At 39.5% G+C, this 26,083-nt stretch overlaps 1 protein-coding gene across 1 annotated transcript in view; it reads right to left on the bottom strand.

Moving 5' to 3' along the window:
• Positions 1-26,083, bottom strand: part of LOC104622998 (slit homolog 3 protein-like) — a gene marked incomplete at both ends in the record, with an annotated part of 148,817 nt that overhangs the window by 3,656 nt on the left and 119,078 nt on the right. Inside the window, 4 exons of the mRNA XM_010289936.1 lie at positions 4,337-4,480; positions 7,670-7,813; positions 16,896-16,970; positions 18,187-18,337. Coding sequence (XP_010288238.1) covers positions 4,337-4,480; positions 7,670-7,813; positions 16,896-16,970; positions 18,187-18,337 — 514 coding nt within the window. The remainder of the gene's footprint in view (positions 1-4,336; positions 4,481-7,669; positions 7,814-16,895; positions 16,971-18,186; positions 18,338-26,083) is intronic.

The raw sequence follows: 26,083 nt of genomic DNA, 5'->3' as shown, positions 1-26,083 counted from the left end.
TATGATATCCCTAGTAAAAAAAGAAAGCCAACTATCTTACGTATGAAGACAGGGAGACTCAATAGCCTCAGTCTGAGTTTGCCTCATCGAAGAAAAATGAACTGTCAGAGCCCCGTGTATGGAAAATGAAGTATTTTAACGCTGATGGCATTCTCACATCGTAAGTGAGTATGTCCGAGAGTTATTATTTTGGTAGTACAGAAAAAAAGATGCTAATGAAATTTGCCTAACGCATAGCATATCTTAAAGACAAAAAAATTTAAGGCCTTAAAGAAACAGGCACTTCAAATGCAGGTATAGTAGCTGAAGACCTTGTAAGTCTTCACTTGTAACATTCTTTTACAAACCTAAATAAACATGTAGTCAAAAAGTTTTCAGCCAAGCAATTCCTTCAGAAAACAACAGTGCTGAAGACAAAAACATATGGCACAGTTGAAGTGTGGCAGCAGGAAAACAAACCCAAATCAGTTCCTAAATCATATAGGTTCTAGGCCAATATCACGTACACGCAATGTGATTTACAGCTGCCCTCTGCATTGTAAAAAAACGTACTTCAATCACAGCGCTAGCCTGGAGCTCTGGGTGTGTAACGACACGTGGATCCAGCACAGACTAGTGCACATTGCGTAGAGGGAGAACTGGGGGGGAGGAGAAAACTCAGCATAATGTTCAGTGAAAAAAATACTCAACCTACTTCATGCTGACTTGGATTCAAAGGCAAGGCTAACTTGCTGTATAAAGGTGAGAAAATGAACAGGTTACATAGGAGCTTTCAGGCAGAATGTGCAGAAAAGCACTGAAAGCATTACTCCAATTCTACTTTCCTTCTGAATTGTTTTCCATTTTCTTTGATCCGTAAGAGGACCACATGCAGGATGCCTTGTATATTTTCCATTCTGACATACTTTGGCATGAACAGAGTGTTTAAACCAAATGTTTAAACCTCCAACGCTAAGTGAACCAATGCTTCAAATGCCATTTGTTCCACTGATGGAAGAGAGTGAGATCATATTCACAGAGCAACTTCCGTGACACAAATCCTTAGAATGAAATAATCCACAACTGGAAACAAACAGCAGGTGTATATAATCAGGTTTCTGGAAAAGCAGCAGCTCTGAGTGTAAAGAACATTTTGCACATCTAAAGAGCGTCCTACCGGGACTTATCAAAAACTTTCAGAAATATTCAAACGTTCTATCTACAAAACGCTCCTATCAGAAGAGTAATTATCCCTTTCTGCAACAGGAGAAGTTGCTTTGATTTAATGCGTTACTGCTCGCTAGCTCACCATCAGTAACTATCCACAAACCCTCGTTTTCTTCTTGGCAAACACAGGTTAACATACGACCTAAAATTTATCAAATCCTTGGATTAGAATTTGGATTATGCTTTTGTTAGGAGCTAAGAAGGAAGTAAGTTGTTACGTATAAAATGAATAAATAAACTCATCTACTGTTTTGAAATTCTTTGAAGCTCTGGGTAAAAACCAGATTTATCGTGTCACGCATTACACACGTCCTCCTGCCTCTTTAGCAAGACCTAAATTTTGTCCTTTGTCCAACTGCAGAGCAGTGATTTTTTGCTTTAATGTAGTATGAAGTCCATACATGTCCCTGCATACATGGTCTTTCCATGGCAAGACTGTGATGCAACTTGTGGAAAAAATGTGAGGTCAAGGCTCTCTATGAAGTATCATGTGGGAAAAAGAGATTCCCTACTGCACTTGAAAAGCAACTGAAAGTCTGGAAAGGTCAATTATTTGCAAAAGCTTTATTTTGGAATCTGGCTATTCAAGTGGAGTTCTCAAAGCGCAAACAGTAATGTTGGGCAGACAATTGTTACAAAAAATCACAATTAGTAATCAAAGTTCCTACACCTAAGATACTGATTTAACCACTACTCTGATTCCAACAGAAACAAAGCAATCAAGCTTTTAGCAAAGATGTCATACTAACATTAAGTTCAGCAGTGTTTGCTCAAGGACATAGACATAGTTTTAAATTCAAGAGGGAATAGAAGTCTTCAGGAATGAAATATGCATATCCTGCTACAAGTGTCTCTTAACAATTACAAAGAAGCCATAGAATATTAACTATTTTAATGGGTTCTAGTGACTTGTTAGAAACACATGCAGAAATGCATCTGGATATCGTTGAAATTAGGTTGAAAATATATTCTGGAGTTCAGGTTAAGTTTATACTAGAATAGTTGCACGTCACTCTGATGAACCACTTATCATTCTGGCATTAGCTCCATGCAGCTATTATTATTATAATTAATGGAAAACCAGTTCTGCTTGCAAATATGCCCACTTGACTGTGTAAGGACTGAGAGACATGACTAAACTCTCTGTATGCAGATGTGCAAGCACACTTCAAAGCAGGATGCTACAGTACCTAGTTTGACTAGTAACAAATAAAAAACTGCTATCTTTTTACCAATAACTTACAAAACAGATGTTCTTCCTCTATTGAAAACCATTAGTCAAGGCATTATTTTCAGAGCTGTCCATGTTTTGATAATATCAATGATGCTGACTCACGAAGAGTAATAACAAAAGGAGCAATATTTTTAAGTGCTATAAATATGCCAAGATAAAAATGGAAATGTTAAACTTTGTACGAATTTCTGGCTCACATTAATAGATGCAAAAATATGTCATTATAATACCCGATTAACTCACAGAGTGTGGGCTGCACAGGAAAAGCAGTCATACTATCTATCTTCAGTAATGTTGTCATCTAATATCTCCACCTACAACGGAGTATTGCTAGGAAATGAACACATCTGAATTTTGCATTTATATGTGGAATATCACTATGGCCTTAAACCGATGTCTAAAGAAGTTAAAAGGACACCTTCTCCTGCGTGTACATCAAGCACAGAATGAAAAATGTATCGAAGAACAAACTTTTTTATCAAGACACAGCTAGGAACCTGCCACGACCAACACGATTGTGAGTCAGTGCCAAAGCAATACATTCTGATCAGCAGCAGCTTTAACTGCTGTTGCTAGAAGTTGTGATAACCTTTATCCACAGCTGAAAAAAAGAAAACGGGCTATCTTCTAACAAAACATGACAAAGATGCTTCTAGGCAAACAAGGTAGGGACTTTATAGACTGATTCAGAGAGTCACAGCTATTAAGGGATCCATGGAAGGAAGCACGGAGACAACTGCCCGAGAAGCAGGCAGGCATTGCTCGCAGCACAGTCAGAACAAGCTTTCAGCAACTACCTCTTGCTTTGACCAGTGACTTGAAAACAGTCAATAAAAATAATCCGGTTGTGTTTCTCTCTCTGCCCATCAATTTCAAGGAGGCTTTTGGGACTAGTGAAAGTAGATGGAAGAAAAGTCTGGGTTCCTTATGCTGCATGGAGCTAATGCCCAAATGATAACTGATTTGCTGGTGAAAAGTTGTAACAAGAAAATGAAAGTGTGAGCAACAAAACAGCTGAGATTCAACACTTCTTTCCTCCTCCCCCCCAGCCCTCGCCCCACCCCGATGGAGAATGCTTTCAAAGCCTGAAACGCAATAGCAGCAATAGTTTATTTTGACTGGACAATTAGGATGTATTTTCAGGGCAGTGTGAAGGGAATTAAGCAGATAACTTTCATTAACAGCAACATCAGGGTCCCCATTCACAGCTGGAAACAAAGAACAGACTTTCTTTCCATATTTATCAGTCTGTACTTTATTAAAATGGACACACTACAAAAAGCCTGTAAACATATTTAAGAAGCAAGGGAAATACTTCAAAGGAGGATTGAGAAATATGAGAGAATTATCAGAAAAGCTTAGGTTGGGATTTTCAAATTCACATTCAGTAGGACTTGAGCATTTTGTCCTCTTAGGTTCTTCTGAAAATCTAAGCAGTAGCTAGTAGATGTCTTCTGATATTTATCCAATTTAACTGAAATCCAAGAAAGCTCTTCTTACAAAATTAGACTCTGCTAAACTAAAGCAGCTTCAGGGAGCTAAAGTGTATAATAAGCTATGCACTTCTGAATCTGCAGAGACTGTTTTACATGAACTTCTACTGTGCGCTGCCCTAAGCTGTGACACGGCAGAGCATGCAGTCATCCTGCCTGAGGCTGGCAACCTCAAAATTTCTTCAGCCACTGCAGCTGAAGCAATTCAAATGTTTTACTAAATCACACCTTGAATCCTCCAAACCTGCCATTTCAGTAGGATGGGGTTTTCTTTCCCTCAATGACGTTTCCCATGTATGAACAGTAAGTAGTTTGATTTTGTAACTCAAACGTTGTTGTCTTGAAAGGAAAGCATGGAATAACAGCATTATCACGTGTTCATACCATAAAAAAGGTAACTTACATTGTAGACAAGGAGACTAATGTGCTGAAGGCTCCAGGGGTAATAGTGCTGATGTGATTGTCATACAGAGAAAGAAGCCTCACTGAGCTCAGTCCAGCAAAGGTGTCATTGTTTATACAGCTGATAGAGTTGCTCCTCAGCATCCTGCAAGGATTAAAACAGGAAATTAGGAACTACTGGAAGGGGGTGTAATTTCAGGATAGGAGGTCCTTTATCTAGGGCATCAACAGACGCTTTGGCAAGCGCTGCGCTCTATTTTTATTGTTTGCTGAAGTACGACACAGCTATAGGAGGGCTAGATTCATGTAAACATTGACTCCTGAACTTAAAATGCATTTCTTCCACACAGCATTAGAGGCTGATGGGAGCTCCACGTCTGCAAGTAGTATGTGATTAAAATTATGACTAGTGGCAAACTTGAAATAAAAACTAAAGTCTTAATTTAGCAAGTATCTGAGAGTAAGTGAAAATGTATTTCAGAGATCAATTGAGAAAGACTGCCAGAAATGTGTGACAATAACAATACTATCTGCAATACTTCTACTGCTGTCAGGGATGTTTTTTGTAATTCACACTGCAAAAGTAAAAGTATGGAAGGAAACAGCATCCTCAGAAGGAATCAAGGAATAGCTTAGGAAAGATTTCCAGACCTAACACAAGCTCTGAAATGTCAGAATCATTAACTGACAAGACAGAAAGTAGTAACCATCCTATAAAATGCTCTTTGCTCAGTGCTTGTACCAGATGAATCAGTGCTGTGCTTTGGAAGATACATCTCTCTGAGTTGTTATGGTAACAATGAACTCGATAAAGCCTAATTAATCTGAAAGACTGTAGTGTCTTGCTTCACTCCATAGCGAAACAGGCTCCTGTGTATTTGTTACACTGCATGCCAATCAACACCTGGGTCTGTAAACATCACTACACAGTGGCGATATTCCTACTTAGGTGAAAAATTATCCAGTAATTAAAGCATACTACCAAAAATCCACAAAATATATATAGCTCATGCTGCTGTTCCAGTGAATTGATCCCCCAAATTGAGAAGGGTTAATTCCTTGGTATCAAATTTAATTCGTTGGTATCAGATTCATGCAGTGAACAATGAAAATTCAGACTCCCTTAGAAGTCTGCATTTAAACCTTAGGTTGGTATCCGCAGGTTGGGCGTTTAGATGCTACATCAATAGATACTTGAAAAACACCAAACGAGATTAGATATGGCTGGGAAGAAATTCACAGGGTAATCACACACACTCAGTGTTTGAGACCTGGACATTACATTGCTTTTGCACTTCTGTTCTCTATGTGCAGTTACCATCACAGCCACTATGGTCTCAATAGTTTTGGTACGGCAACTGGTGTGCAACTATGTCAGAAAAGAGTCACGGGGCACAGAGACACACACCTTACACGTGGAGTACTAAGCTGCCTGAAAGCCAGGCCAAGACCTCAAGCTCTAAACTGAGTGGGGTGGCAAATAAGAGAAGTAAGGCTCTTAGCAGCTTAGCAGCAGTAGGAAACGTTTTCTCAATTCTGTGTGTAAAGTATGAGGCAGTATTACTGCAAGAAGGGATGACTGAATTTGGACGCCAATACATCTTGCACAGTGATTTATTACCTTTCGGGAAACATGCAGTCTTTTAAAAACTGGACCGTGACCCTGTCCAGGGTGGCTTCTTTGTAAAAGATCACAATTTTAATCCTCAAATAAAGTCAGTTAATGCATAGAAATATATGTCCCTCAAGCCGAAAACGTTGGTTTCATATCATGGCTCACCATGCACTGTGTGCCCTTCCTGAAGGAAAACCTATCCTTGCGGATCCTCGTGTCATGCTGTGTGTATTTAGACTGCTTTATCAGCTAGGGGGAAACGTAGGTCAGGCCAGCAGGGTAGCTTGAATGTTAAGCATCTTTTTATTAAAAAATGCTGAATTTTGTTTAGGAGCACTGCCACAGACTGCTTTACAGTATAAAAACTAATTTAGTATCTATGGACAGTATTTTCAACTCCGTTAGTAAAGCGCATACCTTAAATTAAAGAACAGATGGCTGTAATCACAGAAAAATAATGTCAAAGGAACAGCAAAAGACAAGTTCCCTATTTGTCATTACAGGCCAAAGTCCTTGAAGTGAAAATTTGATTTCTTTTTACATTTGAGTAAGGACTGAAGGAATTCTGCCACGATACTTTGCAACATAAGAAGTATTTGCTGCTAATGAACAAATTGCAGATTTTAAATTGCATTTTCATTCCTAGAGCTTATTTACTGACAGCATCCACCTAGTCAAGTGCTTTCTTCCTGCAGCAGGGAAGACTATGCAAAAGAGGTATTTTTCACGTACAGATCATACACATTGTCTGGCATGAGTCTTTGCTATCACCAGAAGCCTAGTCCCTCACTCCTTCTCAGGATGGCGGATGGGGTGGATTGACACCATCTGGAAATTTTGTCTGTGATTCTTCTTCCAATATAACTTCAAACATGAAAATAAATTAGTTGGGTACTATGAGTTCATGTATAAGTATTAGTTCTTAGAAATAAATTTTGAAGTAATTAATTACAAAAGTAATACCGAACTAACTTCTTACGCATTTGGGCTCTATGACTCCTTCACACTCTACCCAACCACAACCAGATTAATACTATATCCACACATAATTTTTATGGCACTTAGTGTGGCCAAGAAAGAGCGTGCTGTGGCTAGTCTAAAGCCGTGCCTGTGCTTGTGGGCTGCTACAGCTGGTGCAGAGTGAGTGGCCAGCTACTTTCCACCAGCAGGACCTCTAACAGTTTGGTTATGCCTGCCCTGAAGTTGCTTAGCTCCACCTGTTTTGGTGGCAGCAATAATTTGAGTCTTTCTTCTCTCCCTACCTACTGATTTCATATAGTTTGTAGGGTATTAAAAATCTCTCGGGTTCCTAGCCTACTCTAAGGTTTAGTTTAAGCAGACCAGCAATTGCAATTTGGGTGGAGGCAGAGTGGGAGGATGGACTAATAGATAGCGAACATGTTCCTACATGCCTTCTTTCCATAGGAAATAACAAAATAATAGAAGTATTAAATGATTAAAAGTGCACAAATTTCACCCATGACAGGTTCACAATCATGTTACTCCTGATATTCTTGAAAATCTGTCTTTTCACAGAAGTAGCAGATAAATCTCAAACCTACTCAGGACTAGAAATATATTGAAGACTTCGTAACAGTAATACAAGACCCTGCCTTAGAGCTTGTTTTCTAGTAACCGGTATTTTAGCAGGCATTGCTGAACTCGAGCACTCCCACTCAATTTACAGAGGAACGGAGAAAGACAGGTCTTTGCACTTACAGTGTCTTTAGCCCTGTGAGGCCTCTAAACATTCGTCCATGCACTGACTCCAGTTGATTCTCTGTCAGAATCAGCTCCTGCACTCCTGAAGCTCCATCAAATGTGCCTTCTCGGATCTCCTTGATCTTATTGTTGCTTAGATTTCTGGAAGGACACAACCAGTCACAATAAGAAAACTATTAGCATTTTATTCCAAACATACGTCATCACACTGGAAGGAGGAAGATAGGAAGAGTACGTGCCTTTTAGTGGTTATCTAGACAGACATTCATTCAGCAAAGAAAGCATAGAGAAGTTCAAAAGTATACCTACTGTACTTACAAATAGCTCCCCTCCACTCATCAAAACCACAATTATATCAGATATATCAAGCATTTAAACTAATGGAATTACCAGCTCTTACATTTCCTGTCATTCTTGCTTATAAAGGTCTCAGAGAGACAGTAAGTGGGGGTTTCTAACATCTGATTTATGTCCATGAAATTATGGACCACGCTTGGGATCGGGTGCTCATTGGGCAAGAATCAGTTCATGTTACTACCATTGAAAAAGGTACCACACATTGAAACATGGACCACTTTTATTTAGTGTACCAGGACTTTTACTCTTTTTAAACTCAACACTGAAGTAACATACAAAAGCGTGCGACTGCATGTATCTGATACAAGTTTTAATATGTGTACTCATGAACTCCCAGGCACTTAAATTTAACACCACCACTCAAAATGAAATGAATATCCCTTAATTCTTAATTCACAGCTACTGCAACATACAGTATTATTTTCCTAAATATTTACTCTGCCTATACAGACTCAAGATGTTTGCTTATAGATCAACATTGGAAAACTTCAATCTACACAGTCAAATGAAGTTCTGATGAAATGCAAAATTAATCTCTTGAATATTTCATATTTGTGGAAAACTCCATGAATAGAAAACTTCTGGATGATAAAACGCCATTAGAAATGCGTAAGAATAAATGCCATTTAATTATTTAAAATGTTTTCTATAAAAGGCCTGAAGCACCTTAAAACCTTGAGCATCAAGGTTTGATGCCTCCTATGATGCCCTGTATAAATTATGATGAATAATCCTATTCATTTAGGATTATGGCAGGAAACACTATTCTTTGTTTTACTGTCTACAACAAAAAAGAGAAAGTAAAAGATATGCTCTTGCTCCCAAGAAGATGCCAAATTCCAACACTATTACTCATATTGAAGAGCACGTTATTCCAGAACTGATCCCAGTACACAAACAGCATGAGTAATAGTTTCAAAATCCCATTCCAGGTGATACAAAACAAATGACAAGGTATCAGATTAACACCTGGGCTACTCTGCTCAGACGAACAGGCAATCTTGTTGGGATAAAAGCTGACAGAAGACATGGTAACAGGACAGTTTGGCCTCAGACAGAAATAATGTGGGTCTTGCTCTTTGCAGAAGTCATTACTTAATGAAAAAAAAAAAGTTGAGTCTTGGAGATATGTTTCATGTGGGAAACTTGAGTACGCTGGTTTATGTCTGCTGAGCAACTGTCAGATAGCGGGCCCTACAGCATGTGGCCCATCACCTCTTGTGCATTGTGTGATCAGAAGGAATAGGAGTATGCCAGCAATCAGCCAAAAATAACATAAAAACATATAGAAATACTTACATGCAGATTTTGCTTTCCAGAAGTTTAGTACTTTGTGCTAACGCACGAAGAGTTTATGTTCAGTGTCAAAGCAAGTCAAGGAAGGGTATTCTGACATATGCATTTAATTTAGGGGCTCAGCTATTTCTCTAGTGGAAATGTTTATAGCTCAGCATCTCTTTTGAATGTTGGCATAAATAATTGCTCCCAATGATCCCTTTCCTGCTAAAGATCATGCCATGATGCATATTTGCACAAAAATGAATGAATGAAAAAGTAATTGTTTGTAGTGGGAAGGGAGGGTGAGTTACTATAATGCACAAAGACTCCGACTTTCAATTCACAGACTGCAAACAGACTTGTAGTTACAAAGTTTTATTAGTTTTTACCATCCGAAAGATAATTAGTCACATATATTTTAAAAACGGGTGCAATTTTAATGGATTATTAGTTACTCAAGGCAAAAAAGAGCAAATATTGGAGAAACAGGCTGGCAATAATTTGCAAAAGAATTAGCAACTTTATACAGTCCAAAGCATCTGAATTTTAATTGCTGCCAAAGACCTTCTGTAGATAGGTAACTTCACTCGTTTTAGTTAGTAACGCCTGATCACTTCAACAACACAAAATTACCCAAAAATATGCTTCCAGTTTCAGAGGCCGGCAATTATATCCACACCTTTCTCACGCAAGAGATTGAAAAGCCAAAATTAAATGCTACGGTGAAATCAAAGTTGCAAGGCAGAGAAAGGACAAGCTTTACAATAATAAATAGGTAAAGGCGATGCTGCCCTGCAATCCCGCTCAGAGTATTGTCAAAGCAAATGTTCTGCCAATCTGGATTTCTTTATTTGTGTTCATGAATTAAAGCTTCCCATATCAGAATGCAACCAAAAAAAAATGGTAGATGACAGCACTTATTCACTCCAAAAAAGAAGAAGCATCCTCCTGAAAGTCTGACCTACTAGAATAATAAACATGAGAAATTACATACTTTCCAGTCTAGAATTACCAACAAAAAAGATCAGCTGATACAGACCTTGAAAAATGAAAGCAGTGAAACTTTTGCCTGCTCTGCAACTCAGAGAGCTCTACTCCATCCTTCCCAGCACTAAAAGAATCTTTCATATATGATCACAGCACGTGACAAGGAATTTTTTTTTTTAATCAGAAGAAAACTTCTGACAGACTTGACAGCAAGCTCCCACTGTAGAAAAGACCCATCCTCTTGCAACACTAAGCTTCTGTGAGGAATTGTTCTTGAAATACTGGAAAAGAAAATGAGACTTGAGTATTTCCCAGATACCTATGCCCTCTGGCAGGACCCAGATGGGAACCTGTAGTCAACCTGGTCACTCAGGAAAAGGCTATTGTTCCCGTAAGGACTCCCTGATTTACCTTGGTGATAAAGTTTAATCCTATATCCAGCCTTTTATTCTGGGCAAGAGGTCAGAAGAAATTTTCAGAAAGCCTGGGTTTACTTTATGTGGGGCTGTGAATAGGAAATGAACAGATCTAAGAAGCTATCAAGGTGACATTGTTCACACAGCTCACTTCTCAGTCAGATTTTATTTACGTTATGGCTAAAGTTTATAATAATATTATTTCTGCTGATCTTATAACCAACACAGAACAAGCTGGATTCTATTCAGACTTAACAGAACCATTCATCCTGCTGTACCTGCTGGGTCAATTTTAACATTCCAGCACGCTATTCATTGCCGCATTACCGACACACCTTCCCACAAGAGCTACCACCAGAGCACAGTCCAACTGCAAAGGCTCTGCTCGGTCTCACCTTGAACCTTGTACTTTTATCATACAAACAGCCTGTTCTGAGTGGGGGTTTCCCTGGAATGCTTCTGTCTGTTGGTGATGTGTTTGGAATTTTTAAGTATATGTTAGGAGGAAAATCCCAGTGCTGTTGGCATTCTTCTGGAGGAAAGATGTTTGCTGAGAAGGTTTTACAGCTTTTGCCAATAGTCTGCTGGCTTTTATAGAGTGAGTTCTTCTCAGAAGCAGGATGGCACTGGAAGTCTTAAATACGACAGGCAGTGAAGTACCCCCAGTGACATTTCTACATTCATTCAGCAAAGCAGACTGATGGACTCATTGGGAAAAAAGGGAGGCACGTGATGTGCCCAAATGCCATGTACCACAACACTCTCTACAATTTCATTTCCAGAAAATAAAGTCTGCTTCTGTGTAACAAGTGACAGATGACTGCAACCTCAATTGCCATGGCAAAATCTATGCTTAAGGGAAAGAACAGGTACCAGCTGTTTCCAAGGACACAAACTGCTTTTACCTCCCCAAGAAACTTGAGATTCTGCTTTTTAAACTGACTTCTAGTCTGCAAACTTTATCATGATTCAATTTTATTTTCCATGTAAAGTGTGTTAAATCCTGGGCTGACACTCCATACAATTCAATGCAGGAGAAATATTTACAGACAAATTCAGCCTCCAAAGTCGGTTATATACTAGAGGTGGGGTTGGCAGTACCAGCTATTGCCAAGACAGCCTGACGCTCCTATTATAAGGCCATATCTTATGTTCACCTTGTAACTTTGGCAAGATTTAACAGAATGAACTGTCAGATGTCCCTTTCAGGTTTTGAGGGAAATATTTTTTATTGTTCTTGTTCTCTGAGAAAAGAGGTCAGCCCCCTTTCTCCCCAGCAGTGCATGAAGTATGCCAGTTCACCTTCTTATTTTGGATGTGAGCTCATTGCCATTTTTTTCTCTGGATAAAGAGCTGCCGGAACCTCACCAGAATGGCCAGTCCCACTGATTTCCTGCGGGCACCGGGGAGCGAGCAGGCGCTGGAGCTGACATCTAGGAGCTGCAGCTTCTCCCTATGCGCCAACATCCCATTTCAGCAAGTAAGTTATCTCCTTGCTCCCACTGAGTTAGGCACCCAGCGGGGTTTGGAGCTTGAACCTGTCTGCCATGGCCAGAAGACCCCTCCAGGCTCCCACTGCCATGGGAGTCCCCAAGCACTGGAGGGTTTTTTCACTGATTAACAACTTCAGATAGTCCCAGTGTTTGCTTTGTGCTGAATTTGGTAGTTGCTGTGAGCAAAGGACTACTCCCTTCCACAAAAGTCAAAACCCTGCCGCTGTGAATGGTAGTGTTGCCCCTCACCGCTGCCTGACGCGCGATGCCGCTGCGTTGTGTGGGAAGATCTCTCACTGACAGCAGACTCCTCTGTGAAAGGCAGAAGCTTCCAGCTCTCAGGGCTGGAGGGCAGTGGGTCCTGGAGCCTTTCTCTCTCACAGGGATAGGATATCGCAAAAAACCCAAGCCATGGAGCTGCTCCCACTCTTACGGAGCTCAGAAACGCACCCTTCATTTTCTCCTGCACTTCAAAGCAGATTCAAATTACTCTTTTCTAACCACCCTGCAAAATGCTACCACCACAGTTCTTGGAGCCTGAAAGTCACTGCAGTGTGACTTCAGCTTTCAGAGACAAGTCGTACCTTTACACTTGCAAGATCAGGTGAGGTAATACGGCAAAAATGCAACGAAAGCAACACAGAGTTCAGGGCATTTTGCAAAACCCACTGGAGAACTCAGTAAATTATTCTGGACCAGGTTAGATCTGTCTGCAAGAATCTACACCAACCATTTTATTCTACTGTAAAAAGCATTAAACATAAAGATAGATTACAGTTTAGGTTATGTAAATAGCATTAGGTATATGGATTTTACAGCTAATTATTGCAGTTGATTTAAAAAAAAAAAAAAAAAGCCATATGCAGACATGTTAACCTTTTAAAAACCAGCAAGGTAATCTTAGCAATTTAATTCCTAAATAAAATGTGGCATAACTTTGCATTATGGATCTGTGACCTTTAAATTTCTATATCAAGAATTGAATTTTCTTTTGCATTAAAATGTATTAAATCCTGGGCTGACACATCATACAATAAGATTCAGTGTAGGAGGAATATTTACAAATTACACCCCAAAAGCTAATTATATATTATAGGTGGGGTTGGCAGCACCACCTACTGCAAAGGTGGTCTGACACAATTTTTTTTAATGTTTACTTTATAACATTGGCAAGATTTAACAGAATGAACTGTCAGATGTCTTTTCATTTTTAGAGGTAGATACTTTTTAGTTCTATTTTTCTTTTTTTTAAACAAAAGAAGGAAGTTCACCTAAAAACTCTAATAATCCTTTTGTGAAAGGTCCAAAGCATGCAAATAAATTCTGACGTCGAATTTGTAATTGGTAACTACCATGAAGGTGTTTTATTCAAAAGATACACCTTCCTTGTGAAAAATCTGTTAGGATTTGGCTGAATACTTAGATTTAAACAAAGAGATTTAAGATTCCTGCTTCTGCTGCAATCTAAGGAGACTGCAACACATGTTTTTTGGAAAATTTGACTTTTAGGAGCTAATTTTCCAGGGGTTTTTTCACTTCAGATTCTTCTTCAGATGACATCTTCCGATGTCTCTCAAGACAGCGCAGGACACAGAGCTACAGACTGTGCGAAGTTTGGGACTGGGCACATTTCTCTATCCAAGTATGTACCAGTCCCAGGCAGTATTAAGACGTAATGTCCTTGGCCGGACCCCAGAGAGACCTGTGAAGGCTGTGAAAACAGCTCAAGGCAATGCGGTGGAGTAACTGTGCATGAGGGCTAGGAAGGGAGCCTGAGAGAGAAGAGTAGGAGTTTTGTCAGTGGCTTGAAGAGAGGTAGAGAGAAGAGGGACAGGACACCGCCCTTACGCTGAGGCAGAACACGGCGAGAACAGAAACCACAATGAATCAGGAGATGAGGAACCTAGTAAGGGATTGGGACAAGAGTGCAACTGAAAATTATGTGAATATATAATCAAAGACTATTTTCACATATACACACTGGAGCAACCCTAATATGTCAATGCCAAATCTATGAGTACTTCCCTTTGGAATCTTATTAGAAAACCCAACAGACTGATACGCAACAGCACACACGCAGGTGCAGACAACTGAGAGCGCTCGAGCGACGAAAGAACAAACGAGAGCGTACATCTACAACGCAAGTAAAATCTGAATCCTCCTTAAGGTCCAAATTACAGCCTACCTTAGAGTGTTCATGTTATAAACCAAAGCTACACTTAAGCATAATGTAAGATGAAGAGGCACCAAGATGAAACATCCATGAAGAGGAAGGAAGAGCTAATTCCTCTATCTCTGGAATTATGCTGGAGCTTTACTAACCACAGTGGAACCAAGGTATTCTTAAAGCTGTTTCTTCACAAATTTCCTTGACATGGATCTGTCACTAGTCTTAAACTGAAGTGAAGGACAATCAGAAGGCAATCATTCAAATGTCCATTTGATACCCAGATTCCAGACATTCAGATTCATCTCAGAAGAATGAGAATTACAGAGATTAAATAAAGGGGGGAAAAAAAGAAGAGGAAAGAAAAAAAGGTGATTTAGGCTAATGGCCTGCCACTGCAAAGCTCTGAACAGTTTTCTTAAGCCTGGGAAGCAATGCAATTTCCAGACAGATTCCTCCACTTGCTGTTTTCCTGTAACACTTGAACGGACAAGTAATATGATGAGACAGAGTCAATATTGCCAATCGAGTAACAGCAAAAATTCTTGTCCTGTATACACACTTAAAAAATGGGGGTTTGATCAATGTTGTTCCTCCTTAATTTAATAGCAGCAGTAAAGCAGTAAGACTTAATGCAGAGCACACGCTTCATGTTCCTGCCACACACAGAGTGCTGCTGCAGAGGACTGTTGGCTGCGGCAACCCCATCCACTGGTGTTTCCCTGCATTTTCCTTCTTGCATGATGGAGAGAGGCCTATTAATTAGCAGAAGGACACTTAGCAAAGGCCAAGTAACCGCATAGAAGGAAAGGGGCGTGCGTTTGCTGGTTTGTTTGTTTGTTTTTCCTGGTAACTCCTCTCCTCCTTCCCTTCACAAATGGAACTAAGAGAGTTAGAAAAAAGCAGTCTAATCTGCTTTTTAAGGCTCAAGCTACTGAGTAAGGTTATGGTTGAAATGTTGCTCCACTTATAAGAAAAAACATTCTTTTCAGAAGAGATACTTCTTTACAACACCAAGTAGAACAAAAGAAATTAGCTCAACTATGAAGATTACCTAAAGAGTCTCTGCTTGGAGGCTGCCGCTAAAAATCTGTATGAGAGACACTTTTTATGAGGTGTAGGGCACAACTACTTCTTTTTGCTATCCGTTTGAACTGCACCTGTACACCTCAAAAAGATTTTTTTGTTTGTTTCACAGGAAACAAACTCTTTAAAAACCTCTCATGACTGTTTCATTTATGCATAAGAATACAGCCCTGTCGAGGCTCCCTCCCACCTGAGCGATTGCTGGGAACAGGAAGGACAGGACCATAGCTTGCCTATGGTAAGTTTTAAATAAAATGAAAGAAATTATTCTAGCTATTACACCGCCTCAATTTTCAAAACATAAATCCTGAAGGTTTGATGAAGACAGATGCTTTCTATTTGTGTATACTTTTATATACCATGCATTTTTCATTCCCATTTACTATCTACTTTGACACAGACGTTGACTTACATAGACAACAGAGCAACTTCTTCCTAAGTGCACTGTAGCTACAACTTATGGATCATTCAGAAAATACGAAGCTGATGTATATGATTAATTGGCCAGGTCTGGTGGCCTGTACGTGCACAAATACATCCCCCACTCCCAAACCTGCAGTGCTGCATCTCACACTCTTGCAGAAATAAAACTGATAGAAGAATCCCACTGCAGTTCTCTGCAAAGCCCCTGAGATGTTACATGGCTTCAAATGGCTAGGAAGCTCCAGATGGCAGAAACCACATGAAACTAATGCAGAAAAGAAAGCCTGGTTGGTTGGTTTCCCTGCATTACCCTGACTCTAGCAATAAAATCTTGCTAAAAGTAAACAGGTAGATGAGACCTTAGAAATGTGGCCATAGATTTAAAACTTTAAATAACTTCAGAAAGATCCATTTAGAAGACTATCAGGAGGTATCTAACCTATTATATTCTTTCCAAAATAGAGCTCTTATTAAATACATACATTGTACAGTGCCAGGACTCAGACTGTTAACAGAATTATACAGATGTATTTGAATGACTGATCTCTAAATTAGCTAATTGATTCTACTCTCTAATGCAATAATGATAAAACAAGCTGCCTTGTAACCTATATCTTGTAATATTATTTTCCTCTGACTATTTGAAACAATCACACTAGTTGGAGTCATGCAATACTTTCAAAAGACAAAACCAAAATGCTAAACTTTGAATCCATCCCTAACAATGAGCATACATCTGAATAAATTCTGGGACAGAACTCCCTTCAGCCTCCATGAGTCGAAGACTTTTAGAAATATACTCCAAAGAACATTGAAATGTCAGCCTAGGAGTCTTCATCTGTCACTGTGGTTTAACTGGGCCTTTCCATCTAACAGGCAACTCATTCAGTTTCCTTAAATTCACATTAAAAAAGCGATTTCTGCTACTGCAGTACTAAATTATATAAAAAAAATATCCTTTCCTCCTTACAATCCAATACAGCATGTATTTTAACAAGCAAGTGACTCAAACTTACATTTTTCTGAGGTTGGGCAATTTCTTGAAGAGTCCAATAGCTTCCAAAACAGAAATATCATTGTCATTCAAACGTCTGGTAGGAAGAAACAAACAGACATTTAATACTTCACAGATGACTCTGGATATACCTTTGTGACATATAGGGCTGCCACACAGAGAACTATGACCTTTGTTAAGCAAGACACTATCTGCTATCTCTCTCAGACTCCTAGAGTGAAAAGAGTTTTGCTTTGGAGGAAAGGGAACATAGAAGACTATATGTAGTAAAAGCTTAGGATGCCTTAAAAGGTGGAATTCCGAAGAACAGTGTCAGAATGATGCCTTCTTCCAATGCACAGGATAAGGGATTATTAACCGTAACCATTAAAAAGCCTTGTTTGCGTGACTAAACCTCCCTCATGCATTCTTCTACAGAAGACGTGCAATTGGTTTTGTTGTCCATGTAAACAGAAGGGATCTGATTTCAGATCCTTTCCCATCAAAGTTTATTGGTCTTCTGAACTAATGCAAAGGCCACCGTCTTGGCAGGATTGGGATGCAAAATTTTTTCTCTGGTTACATGTAGCTCCATTTTCCTATGGAGAGACTTTGTTGTGTTTCTGGATGTGTCTCATATTTTTCTATCTTCACTTCAGATCAATAATTTTATGGGGGTTTAAATAGAATACCTTAAGTACAATAAATAGAATACTAACACAAAAGATAATTGTGTTTGAAGGGGATACTAATATAACCCCCCCCCATTCTTAAGTAATAAACATGGTTTCTCGCACTCTCTTTAGCTGTATGTTTGTAACTCCTATGAATCTCTAAAAGCAAATACATTTCATAAAATCACTTATAGTTTAACAACACATTAGTTTTAGTGAGACCCATTTTACCCAACTAGCAGGCACCGCTGAGACGGAATGAGTTCCTGCTCACCAATTTAACTCAGAAGTGTTAATCCGTTTCTTAAATAAAAATGACCAGATGCAAAGACAAAGGACTCAAAGGTAGAATGGAAAGGAACCATCCAGCTTGGGGCATGTAACAGGTCAACACTTCAAGAAGACACACAGGCAGCTGACGCACAGGGCCGTGGCTCCTTTCTCATCCCCACAGTTGGTATGAATGCTAAGGAAGTACAAGAGTTGTGGTGCTCCTTTGAAATACAAATAACTTCCCCCTTTTCATACAGGGATTAAAGTAGAAGGTGCCTTGAATTGGTCTGAGTCCCTTTTACAGCCTTTAAAAACTAGGAAAATCAACATGCCCTGCTGAGCACATCTCGGAGAGCCGGCACTTACAGATCAGTAGTATATTCCGGAAGGTGACTGGGTAATCGTGTGAGTTTTTGGTTAGAGCAGTCTACAATTGTTCCCTCGCAGCGACACTTCTCAGGACAGACAAGGTCCATGAAACACTTGCCAGTGAATTTACTTCTGTAATCCTCTGACCCTGCAATAAAAGGAAAACATATTCAAGCAAACAGCTCCTGAAAACTGCAGCAGTCAGAGATTTTATGGAATCTATTCTCAAGGCTGCCTCCTGTCAGCTCCTGGCTCCGGCACACAAGTTTTAATACTTGACAAAATTTTTTATTCAGGAATTTTTCAAATTACTCCCAAGACTAGCCTCTGTTTTTTCACTCTTGCCTTGATAGATTAATTCCTTGTCTAACATGCCTACCTGTTAAGGTATTTTTTGAAGCATGTCTAATTAGCTGTTGGAGTCTGCTTCAAAGGAGCTCCAGCAAAGTCACTTTTTCCCATTTGGAACTTAGTCCAGCCACAAGGAAAAGGGATCTCATGAAAGCGGGAGCTATCTTGGTGCATTCAAATGACAAAGGATTTTTAAAGACATCATTAAAAAGCCCAAAATTTTCAGACCTCAGCTACTGGAGTTATTTTTGAGAGCAATCTTTTATGAGAGGGCCTTGTCAATTTTCCAACAACTAGATAACTTTATTAACTATGTTAAAAAAACAGCAGAGGAAAGTCATAGCAGCTTAAATCATTTTCATTTTAATTAAAGAACGGGTAGGCCATACTTAGTGAGAAGCACTCCCTAATGTACCATTATACCATGATTGCCAGACCTCTTTGACTAGGTTTTTGACCCGCTCTAATGAAATGCTTTTCCAATTAGGCTCAGCGAACTAACCTGTCCTTTTCAGGTTTGGTTTTTCTCTTTTCATAACAGCAGGTTGGAAACTTGATCTCCGTGCTTCAAGGAACCAGGAGCATTAATAAATGTGTACGGAGCAAGGTGTTGCCAAGACCCCGCCATGGAATACCTGCCCACTCACTTCATATTTCATAATGGAAGTACCAGAATCGTCTCAGGAATCTTGTGTAATGCCCAGTGATCATAAGTACCAAGAAGTACTTTTTAACTTTTCCAGAGCTTTAAAAGTCTCTTGCAAGGCTTTCTGAGGAGTGATCTGAGCAAGTTTTGAAGTTTTTAAGAACCTAAAAACATCAATAAAAACTTAAACTTGAGCTGAAATTTGTTTTTAGAGACTTGATGACATTCATCACCTGCTTCCACTTCCGAGACCGATAAATACACCACTGCTCATTTTAAGACTGCATACTATTTTTTGTAAGAAAAAAAGAAGTCGCCTAAACCCACTGTTTTCGTTTATATTACACATTACCTCCCCAGGTTGATGCAGTGAAAGAAAGAGATTCTGCAGGCAATCTAACATTTTGATTCCACAGATACACTTCCATTTAGTTTTGTAATTCCGAGCTAGATTATAAGAAACGTCACGTACAGCTTTGTACTTTACCACTTCTGTGGTGCTAAATACTTTGCAGGTTATCATGCTTATTGCAAAGTATACATCTAAAGCGAGACTTGGCTACCATTTTTTAGCTTGACAGCACAGCACTTGAAGTATTAGGACCACTGGGTGTTTTAAAGCATTATAAAAATACACTCTAAGCCTTTCTCCACACCACCATCATTTCAACTCTTATACTTTCAAAAGAACCCATCTGACTTCCAGTCCTAAAAATTCCAGGCTTGGTAGTCAGGCTAAAATGTCAAGTGATGAGAGTATTACAGCTTGATTGCAAGAACATACAGCTATTCTTTCTTAGGTCAATGAGACAGTACATTTGGTTGTTTATGATTCCACAGAAATAATGCCAAAGATGAACAGTTATCAGGACCAGAGTTTATTAAAACTGCTACAATTACAGTATGCCTTGAAAAACACACAAGATTTTTCAGTGATCAGAAAGTGTCTTGGAAATCCCCAAATTCACCCTTGAAGAAGCACTTCTAATTTTCATTGTAAAAACTTTTTTTGAAAGAACAATCACAAACGTCATGAAGTTATGCAGGGTAAAAATTCATTAAGTGTAATTTTTAGTTTACTGGTGGATACAAGATTCATCTTCCTATGAGAAAAAAGAAGGATGGGAAAGCAAGTGGAATGCTTTATGAAGAAGAATAAGGAGTACATAACATCAGAGGGTGAAAATCCATTTTTGGTTTTCTCTCAAGCCTTCTGGCAAAGTAAATAAAGAGTATTTACCACATTTTAACTTAGCAGTCTCGCTCTTTTGATGGCATACAACTTTGCACATTGCATCAGCTATAAGAAGTTGATCTTGCCTGGGCATCAGTCCACTGCCTCTACTCTTGCAACAGGGGAAAGCCCTCTCAGCTCAGCAGGAGAGGAAGGGAGCAAACATCACCTTCGTACTTTTTTTCTTTGTGGTTTTTTTTTTTTCCCTCCTTTTTTTTTTCTTCTTCTAAATGAGTTTAAATAAGAGTTACCCAGGTGAGCGCTGAGTCAAAAGTAATCAATAGCACGTATATGCTCAGCAAGTACTCAGTCATCTGTTAGACCATGAGACAGCATGAATCGCCTGCCAAAGACTAGATAAAATTTACTATTTGACCTGAGCCTTGAGATCACTTGGACAGGTGGCTGCTCTATTAAGATATTCCCATCGGGGATACTAATGTGAAGTTCAGCCATCTGCTTGCAGAACTATTTAAGAGCGTACATCCGTTTGTACGCGCGGGGCTTTATCGGCGTACTACTGCAGGGTTCGAGCAAACATGACAGGATTCAGGAAGTACAATTAACCATCACATGTGTGCATCACTTCTCGCACGCTGTAAAGTCACCTGTGGAAAGCCATGGAAAAGAGATGCAGGACAGGCACAGGAGAAACACTTGGCTTCATTTTACTATTCTAGACCAAGCATTTGGTCATTTTATTATACTTGAAAGCATGTGTGCACTGTAGCTGAGAACTCTGTGAAGCTTGGCTGAATGTAAAATGTGACCTGTGAGTTTCTAATGATTTCCAAAGTTTCAAAGAATGAAGTTTGCTGTCAAATAAAAAGCCAGGGCAACAGCAAGGCCTGTGTTTGAGGGCAACTGGGTTTATCTGAATTGCTAGTTACTCTGATAACATTTTCATTTCACAACCTATGTGACACCACTATCAGGTACCACGGCATTGCAATTCCTCAGTATCATAAAACAAACACACATGCCATTCTACAGAACAGCAGTATGGAGATAAAGAAACACCACGTTTCCAAGTGCTCAAAAATTTTAGGTGCCTTTCTAATACCCACATGAAGAAATTAAGCAACAGAGACAAATGCTTTTTTGTCCTATTCTTCTTTTTAAGCATTGTTTAGCAAACCTGATTTCAGATTTTAAAACTTAGCTTTGCCCAAAGGACTTAAAAGGAGTGCTGGAGGATCTGTTCCGGAACAAATCAAGTTGTCTCAACAGGGGCTTGGATACCTGACCTGATATATTCATTCTAGAAAAGATGGATCCAGCTGCCTCAAACTTGGCACCAAAAATACAATCACAGAGATCACTTGGTCTAAAACTTGGACAAAAAGCAGGAATACCAACACTCACTTCTCCATGTAAACACTAGATCCCAATTCTCATAGGTTTTCAGGAAAAAAAGGAGGTACATTGCCTGCCATAATTTCACATCAGTAGTATTAATTCTTATCAGTAATTACAGAGAAAATCTAAGAATCTCAGATGTCCTTCTTCTGATGGCTCCACAACAGATACCTAACAAATTTGCAAAATGAGGCAGTACTTCCTCATATATAAGAAAACTTCTGCATGAGACTCCTAAAGTCCTTTATGAATAGGTGTAATTATCTCTACTTTACATAGTGGGGAAGTTCGGCAGAAGTATGTTGAAGAACTTAATCTAAGCTGTCAAAACTAAAAACCACCCCATTTGTATGGTATGCTGACTCAGCTTTGCGCTATGTAACTATTGGATAATACTGTTTTCATACAGGCCACGTTACCCATGTCACCTCAAGAGATAAAATATAATGCTTTGCAGACTCTTCTGAAGTTCTTTTGCCGTATAGTTCTTCATAATGCAATTAAGATTGTTCAGATCAGGTCCAAAGTTATGTTAGGTAGCAGGCATCTTGTTGCAAAAACTGCATCCAAAGTGTACCTCAGGTAGAAGGGCTCACTGGACAGCTCAAATGGAGAGATATAGCTTACATTATTTCTAAGGTGAGATGACAAAAATGATTTTTCATTTCTGTAGGTATGGCTGGAACCACCCTTGGATCATATTAATCAACAGGATGACTAACTTCTTCATTCTAAGAGCAATTAAACAGATTAATTACTTAGAAATGGTTATTCTGCATGCAAGCCTTCTGGAAAGTCTGTCACGAACAACACCAGGGCTCCCTGCTGCAGCGCCCGGGAGTCTGGTTAAGCAACACCTCACCTTTTTCATGTTTCCTGTGAGAAAAGGGGAATCTCTCACCTTTTGATGCTTCTGAAAACAGCAGAAGTATCCCAGCATGCCATGCGGCAGGGAGTATGCAGCCTTCCATGGTGCTTGACAGAACCATGTTCAATTTGTATTGTTCTACCACATGGTTAGATCAAGCACAAAGGAAAACCCCACGGACAGCCAGAGTCAGAGTTAGGCAGCGCCAAAGAGAGAAGAGCGTTGAGAGAAGCAGCATGGAGAAGCACAAGCTGAAGGTTCACGGAGAGCTGCTCTCCACTCCACCCATGCAAAAAGGTGCTGGATACAAGAGGTCATCCTTTACGCTACAACTGCAGGAACGCCCTGGAGCACAATTGGGGTTAGTGTACGAGAACAGAGCCCAGGCGCATTCAGAGACAGAACTGATATGACAGAAAATACTACCGAAGCGCTGCGAACAGCTCCTTCCCGGAAGGACGGGCAACTTCCACCGCATATTGAATGCCCAGTCTACACTGCCTTTTATTAGCTACTTACTCTCTGCTGATGTCTCCTTTCAGCATACATGCCATTTTGGTTTGCTCCATTTATTTAAATGCAATTGTAGAAATACCGCAGCTCGTATTAATAAAAGTAGATCCTGAGCAGATGGCCAAGCTCTGGCATTAAATGCTCCCCAAGCTCCCTTTGAGTCCTGTTTCAGCTCCCAGTGGCCTTTCATGCTGGTGGCACTTACACTGACCATCTGTAATTACCACTGCTTTGCTTTTTTTTTTTTTGTTGGGGTTTTTTTTCCGCTGAACTGCACTTTACAGCAAGGTAGCACACACATGCTACTATGGACATATTAAGGCAAACAGGAGTATTTTGTTATTTCGTTTCTTGGCATAATATATGTTGGGTTTTGTACATCATTTGCTGAGGGAAGCAGTCTCTCTTTCTGACATCCTGGATTACTTCTAACAGCTTTACTTTTTGTATCTCATTCCTGCAACTTTGACATATAAAGTAAGGCATTCAGTTTTGGCTTGGCTGCTCCCACTGAAATAAAACTCCCATTGACTTTAATGTCTGCAGAGGTATGCCAGTGGAGAGTGCTTTTGAAAGTCTCGTCTCGAATGTTCTTGCAGGCTTCACGAACGAGAGGAAAGTGGCTGTCCTCCGCAACTGCTCAGAACATTTTGCTGGACTTCAGTGAAGGTCAATGCTTGTGCTTTTAAAAGAAACATCACTTTCCTTAGCCAGGGGTTTGCATTGCCCAAAGAACAAAGTCAGCATCAAGCAGATTATTCATTGCCTACATGGAGAACAATGCAAGTACTTGAACAGAGATGACAGATAATACAGCAAGGGGCTCTGCTTCACCATTTTGCTATGAACCAGTATTATTACGCAGAAAGTCAACACACAATTACTTGGGAATGCCAGAAAATAAGTACAGGGTTAACTTAGTCACCTCATACTGTGGGTTTACGTGCACCAATGAAAGTAAGACAATTTGATTTACTGTCTATCTATACAATCTAAGAAACTAAACCAGGTTTTTAAGGGAACCTAACACAATAAACCTTCAATACCCACAAGTTGCCAAACTAGCCAGAGCCCTAACTAATATAAAAATTAGATTACTAATTTTCTTTTGTGACTCATGCAACATGGCACAAAGAGGCATTAATTTTCTTCCATGATTCATTCAAAGTATTCATAACCCTGGCATCCACACCTCATTTATTTAGAAATTATACCGATAACTAGCATCCCTGCCAATAATTTTGTATGGCTCTAGCGAAGAAGGATGTAGAGTTCCATATCCTTATTCCTAACACTGGTTTAATAATGCAGCAATTCTGGCATGGGTGCTTCAAACATCCACAGTACTCTGTTAAGCAATGAGAAGTAATAGTTCATATCTTCCAAAGACTTTCATATCATCTATTCATTTTCAGTATTAAGTGGAATATCTGTAATAAACTCAGTAATTCCGGTGTCAGTGAACTTTTTCAGTCCTACTGAAAACACAGTCAGAGCTCTGCAAACGTCTTCCTGAGAAACCCCTAGAGACTATTTTGAACAAGTCTCTATTCCTCTGCTGCACTAATTAAACCTCGCTTACAATAACTGCCTAAGCTAATCATCAACTACAATGAACAAGACGTACCAGCACACAAAGAAAAGTATGCCAAAACCCTAATTTATGTCCCCAGAATACATGAGCGGCAAAATACTCCACAGGCACATTCTGGACTTTCTGCTTGTTGCAGGCTATTGCAAGAAACATGCAGGAACACAGTCTCCTCCTTTTTTTTTTTTTCTTTGTTTTTTTTGACAACTAGAATAGAGAAAAAGAGGGAAGCACAGTATTTTGTAAATTACAGTTAAAAAAATTCTGTTAAGTCTTTGGGTGTACATAAGATCATTCTACAGAAAGGTTTGGGGGAAAAAAGTTGAAAAAAGAAAGACCTTATCTCCAGATATTTGTTGGTTTTCATTAAAAATCCCAATCTTTAGATATTCTCTACATTGAAGAAGCATAGTATTGTTTGCTCGTGGTGTTAATTCACCTCTGGTAATCTGAAATCTGTTTATCAGCCACTGAATTTGCACTTTGCTAAGAATTTGCATATAGGATCCTATTTTTAACTGTCCCATCAAGCTGTAACACCTCAGGAGACTGCTGCAGTCTCAGAATAGTCAGATGAAAATTTATTGTCCAATTGCAGGCTCAATAAATAAAATTGCGCTGGTTTTATCTGACTAGCTCTCTTCATGCCAATGCCTCTCCCAATTATTTTCTTTATCCTATTCAAGTGACTGCTATACACACAAAAAACTGCTAACTTTACATCTCCGGTAAGCGTTGCTCAGCTTGATCTCAACACACACAATGGCAATGTGAGCGAAGAGAACGAACTTTGTCCCACCTTGGTTTTTCAGGTACCCGAGTTACAAGAGTAATCACTCAGCTTTCTGCCACAGCTAATGAAGACACCTCCAGAGGACAACTCAAATCTCAAGTGAGGAATCTATATAGCTTTGTACTCTCCCTACATGGGGACTCTAGGACAACTATGTTATTTGGGTGCCTGAGTCACATGGATGCATCTGTGCCTCAACATTCATTCCCCCTCTTTTCATTGCTTCTTTACTACAATTGCAAATAAGTGTGTTGGCTGGTAACAAAGCAGTTCAGATGGTTAGTTTTATTGAAGACTACTTCAACTTAAAAATAAAATGAAGCCTTAAACAAACTTCTTAACTGGGACATGTCCATTTACTTTCTTACTAAGAACCATACTCTCTGCCAAACAGACCCACCTGCTCTGTGTTAAGCTTATGCTTCCTTGAGTAAAATGGTTTCCATTCTGCCTACTTTCTCCCTACTGCATTGCACGAAACCTTCGACATAGTGTTCATCACAAGCTACTGAAAGATTAGAATAACTGACACAAATATT

Source organism: Phaethon lepturus, unplaced genomic scaffold (assembly GCF_000687285.1).
Source record: "Phaethon lepturus isolate BGI_N335 unplaced genomic scaffold, ASM68728v1 scaffold7226, whole genome shotgun sequence".
Lineage (NCBI taxonomy): Eukaryota > Metazoa > Chordata > Aves > Phaethontiformes > Phaethontidae > Phaethon > Phaethon lepturus.
Note: the sequence above shows the minus strand (reverse complement) of the source record. Positions and strands in the feature narration are given on the sequence as shown.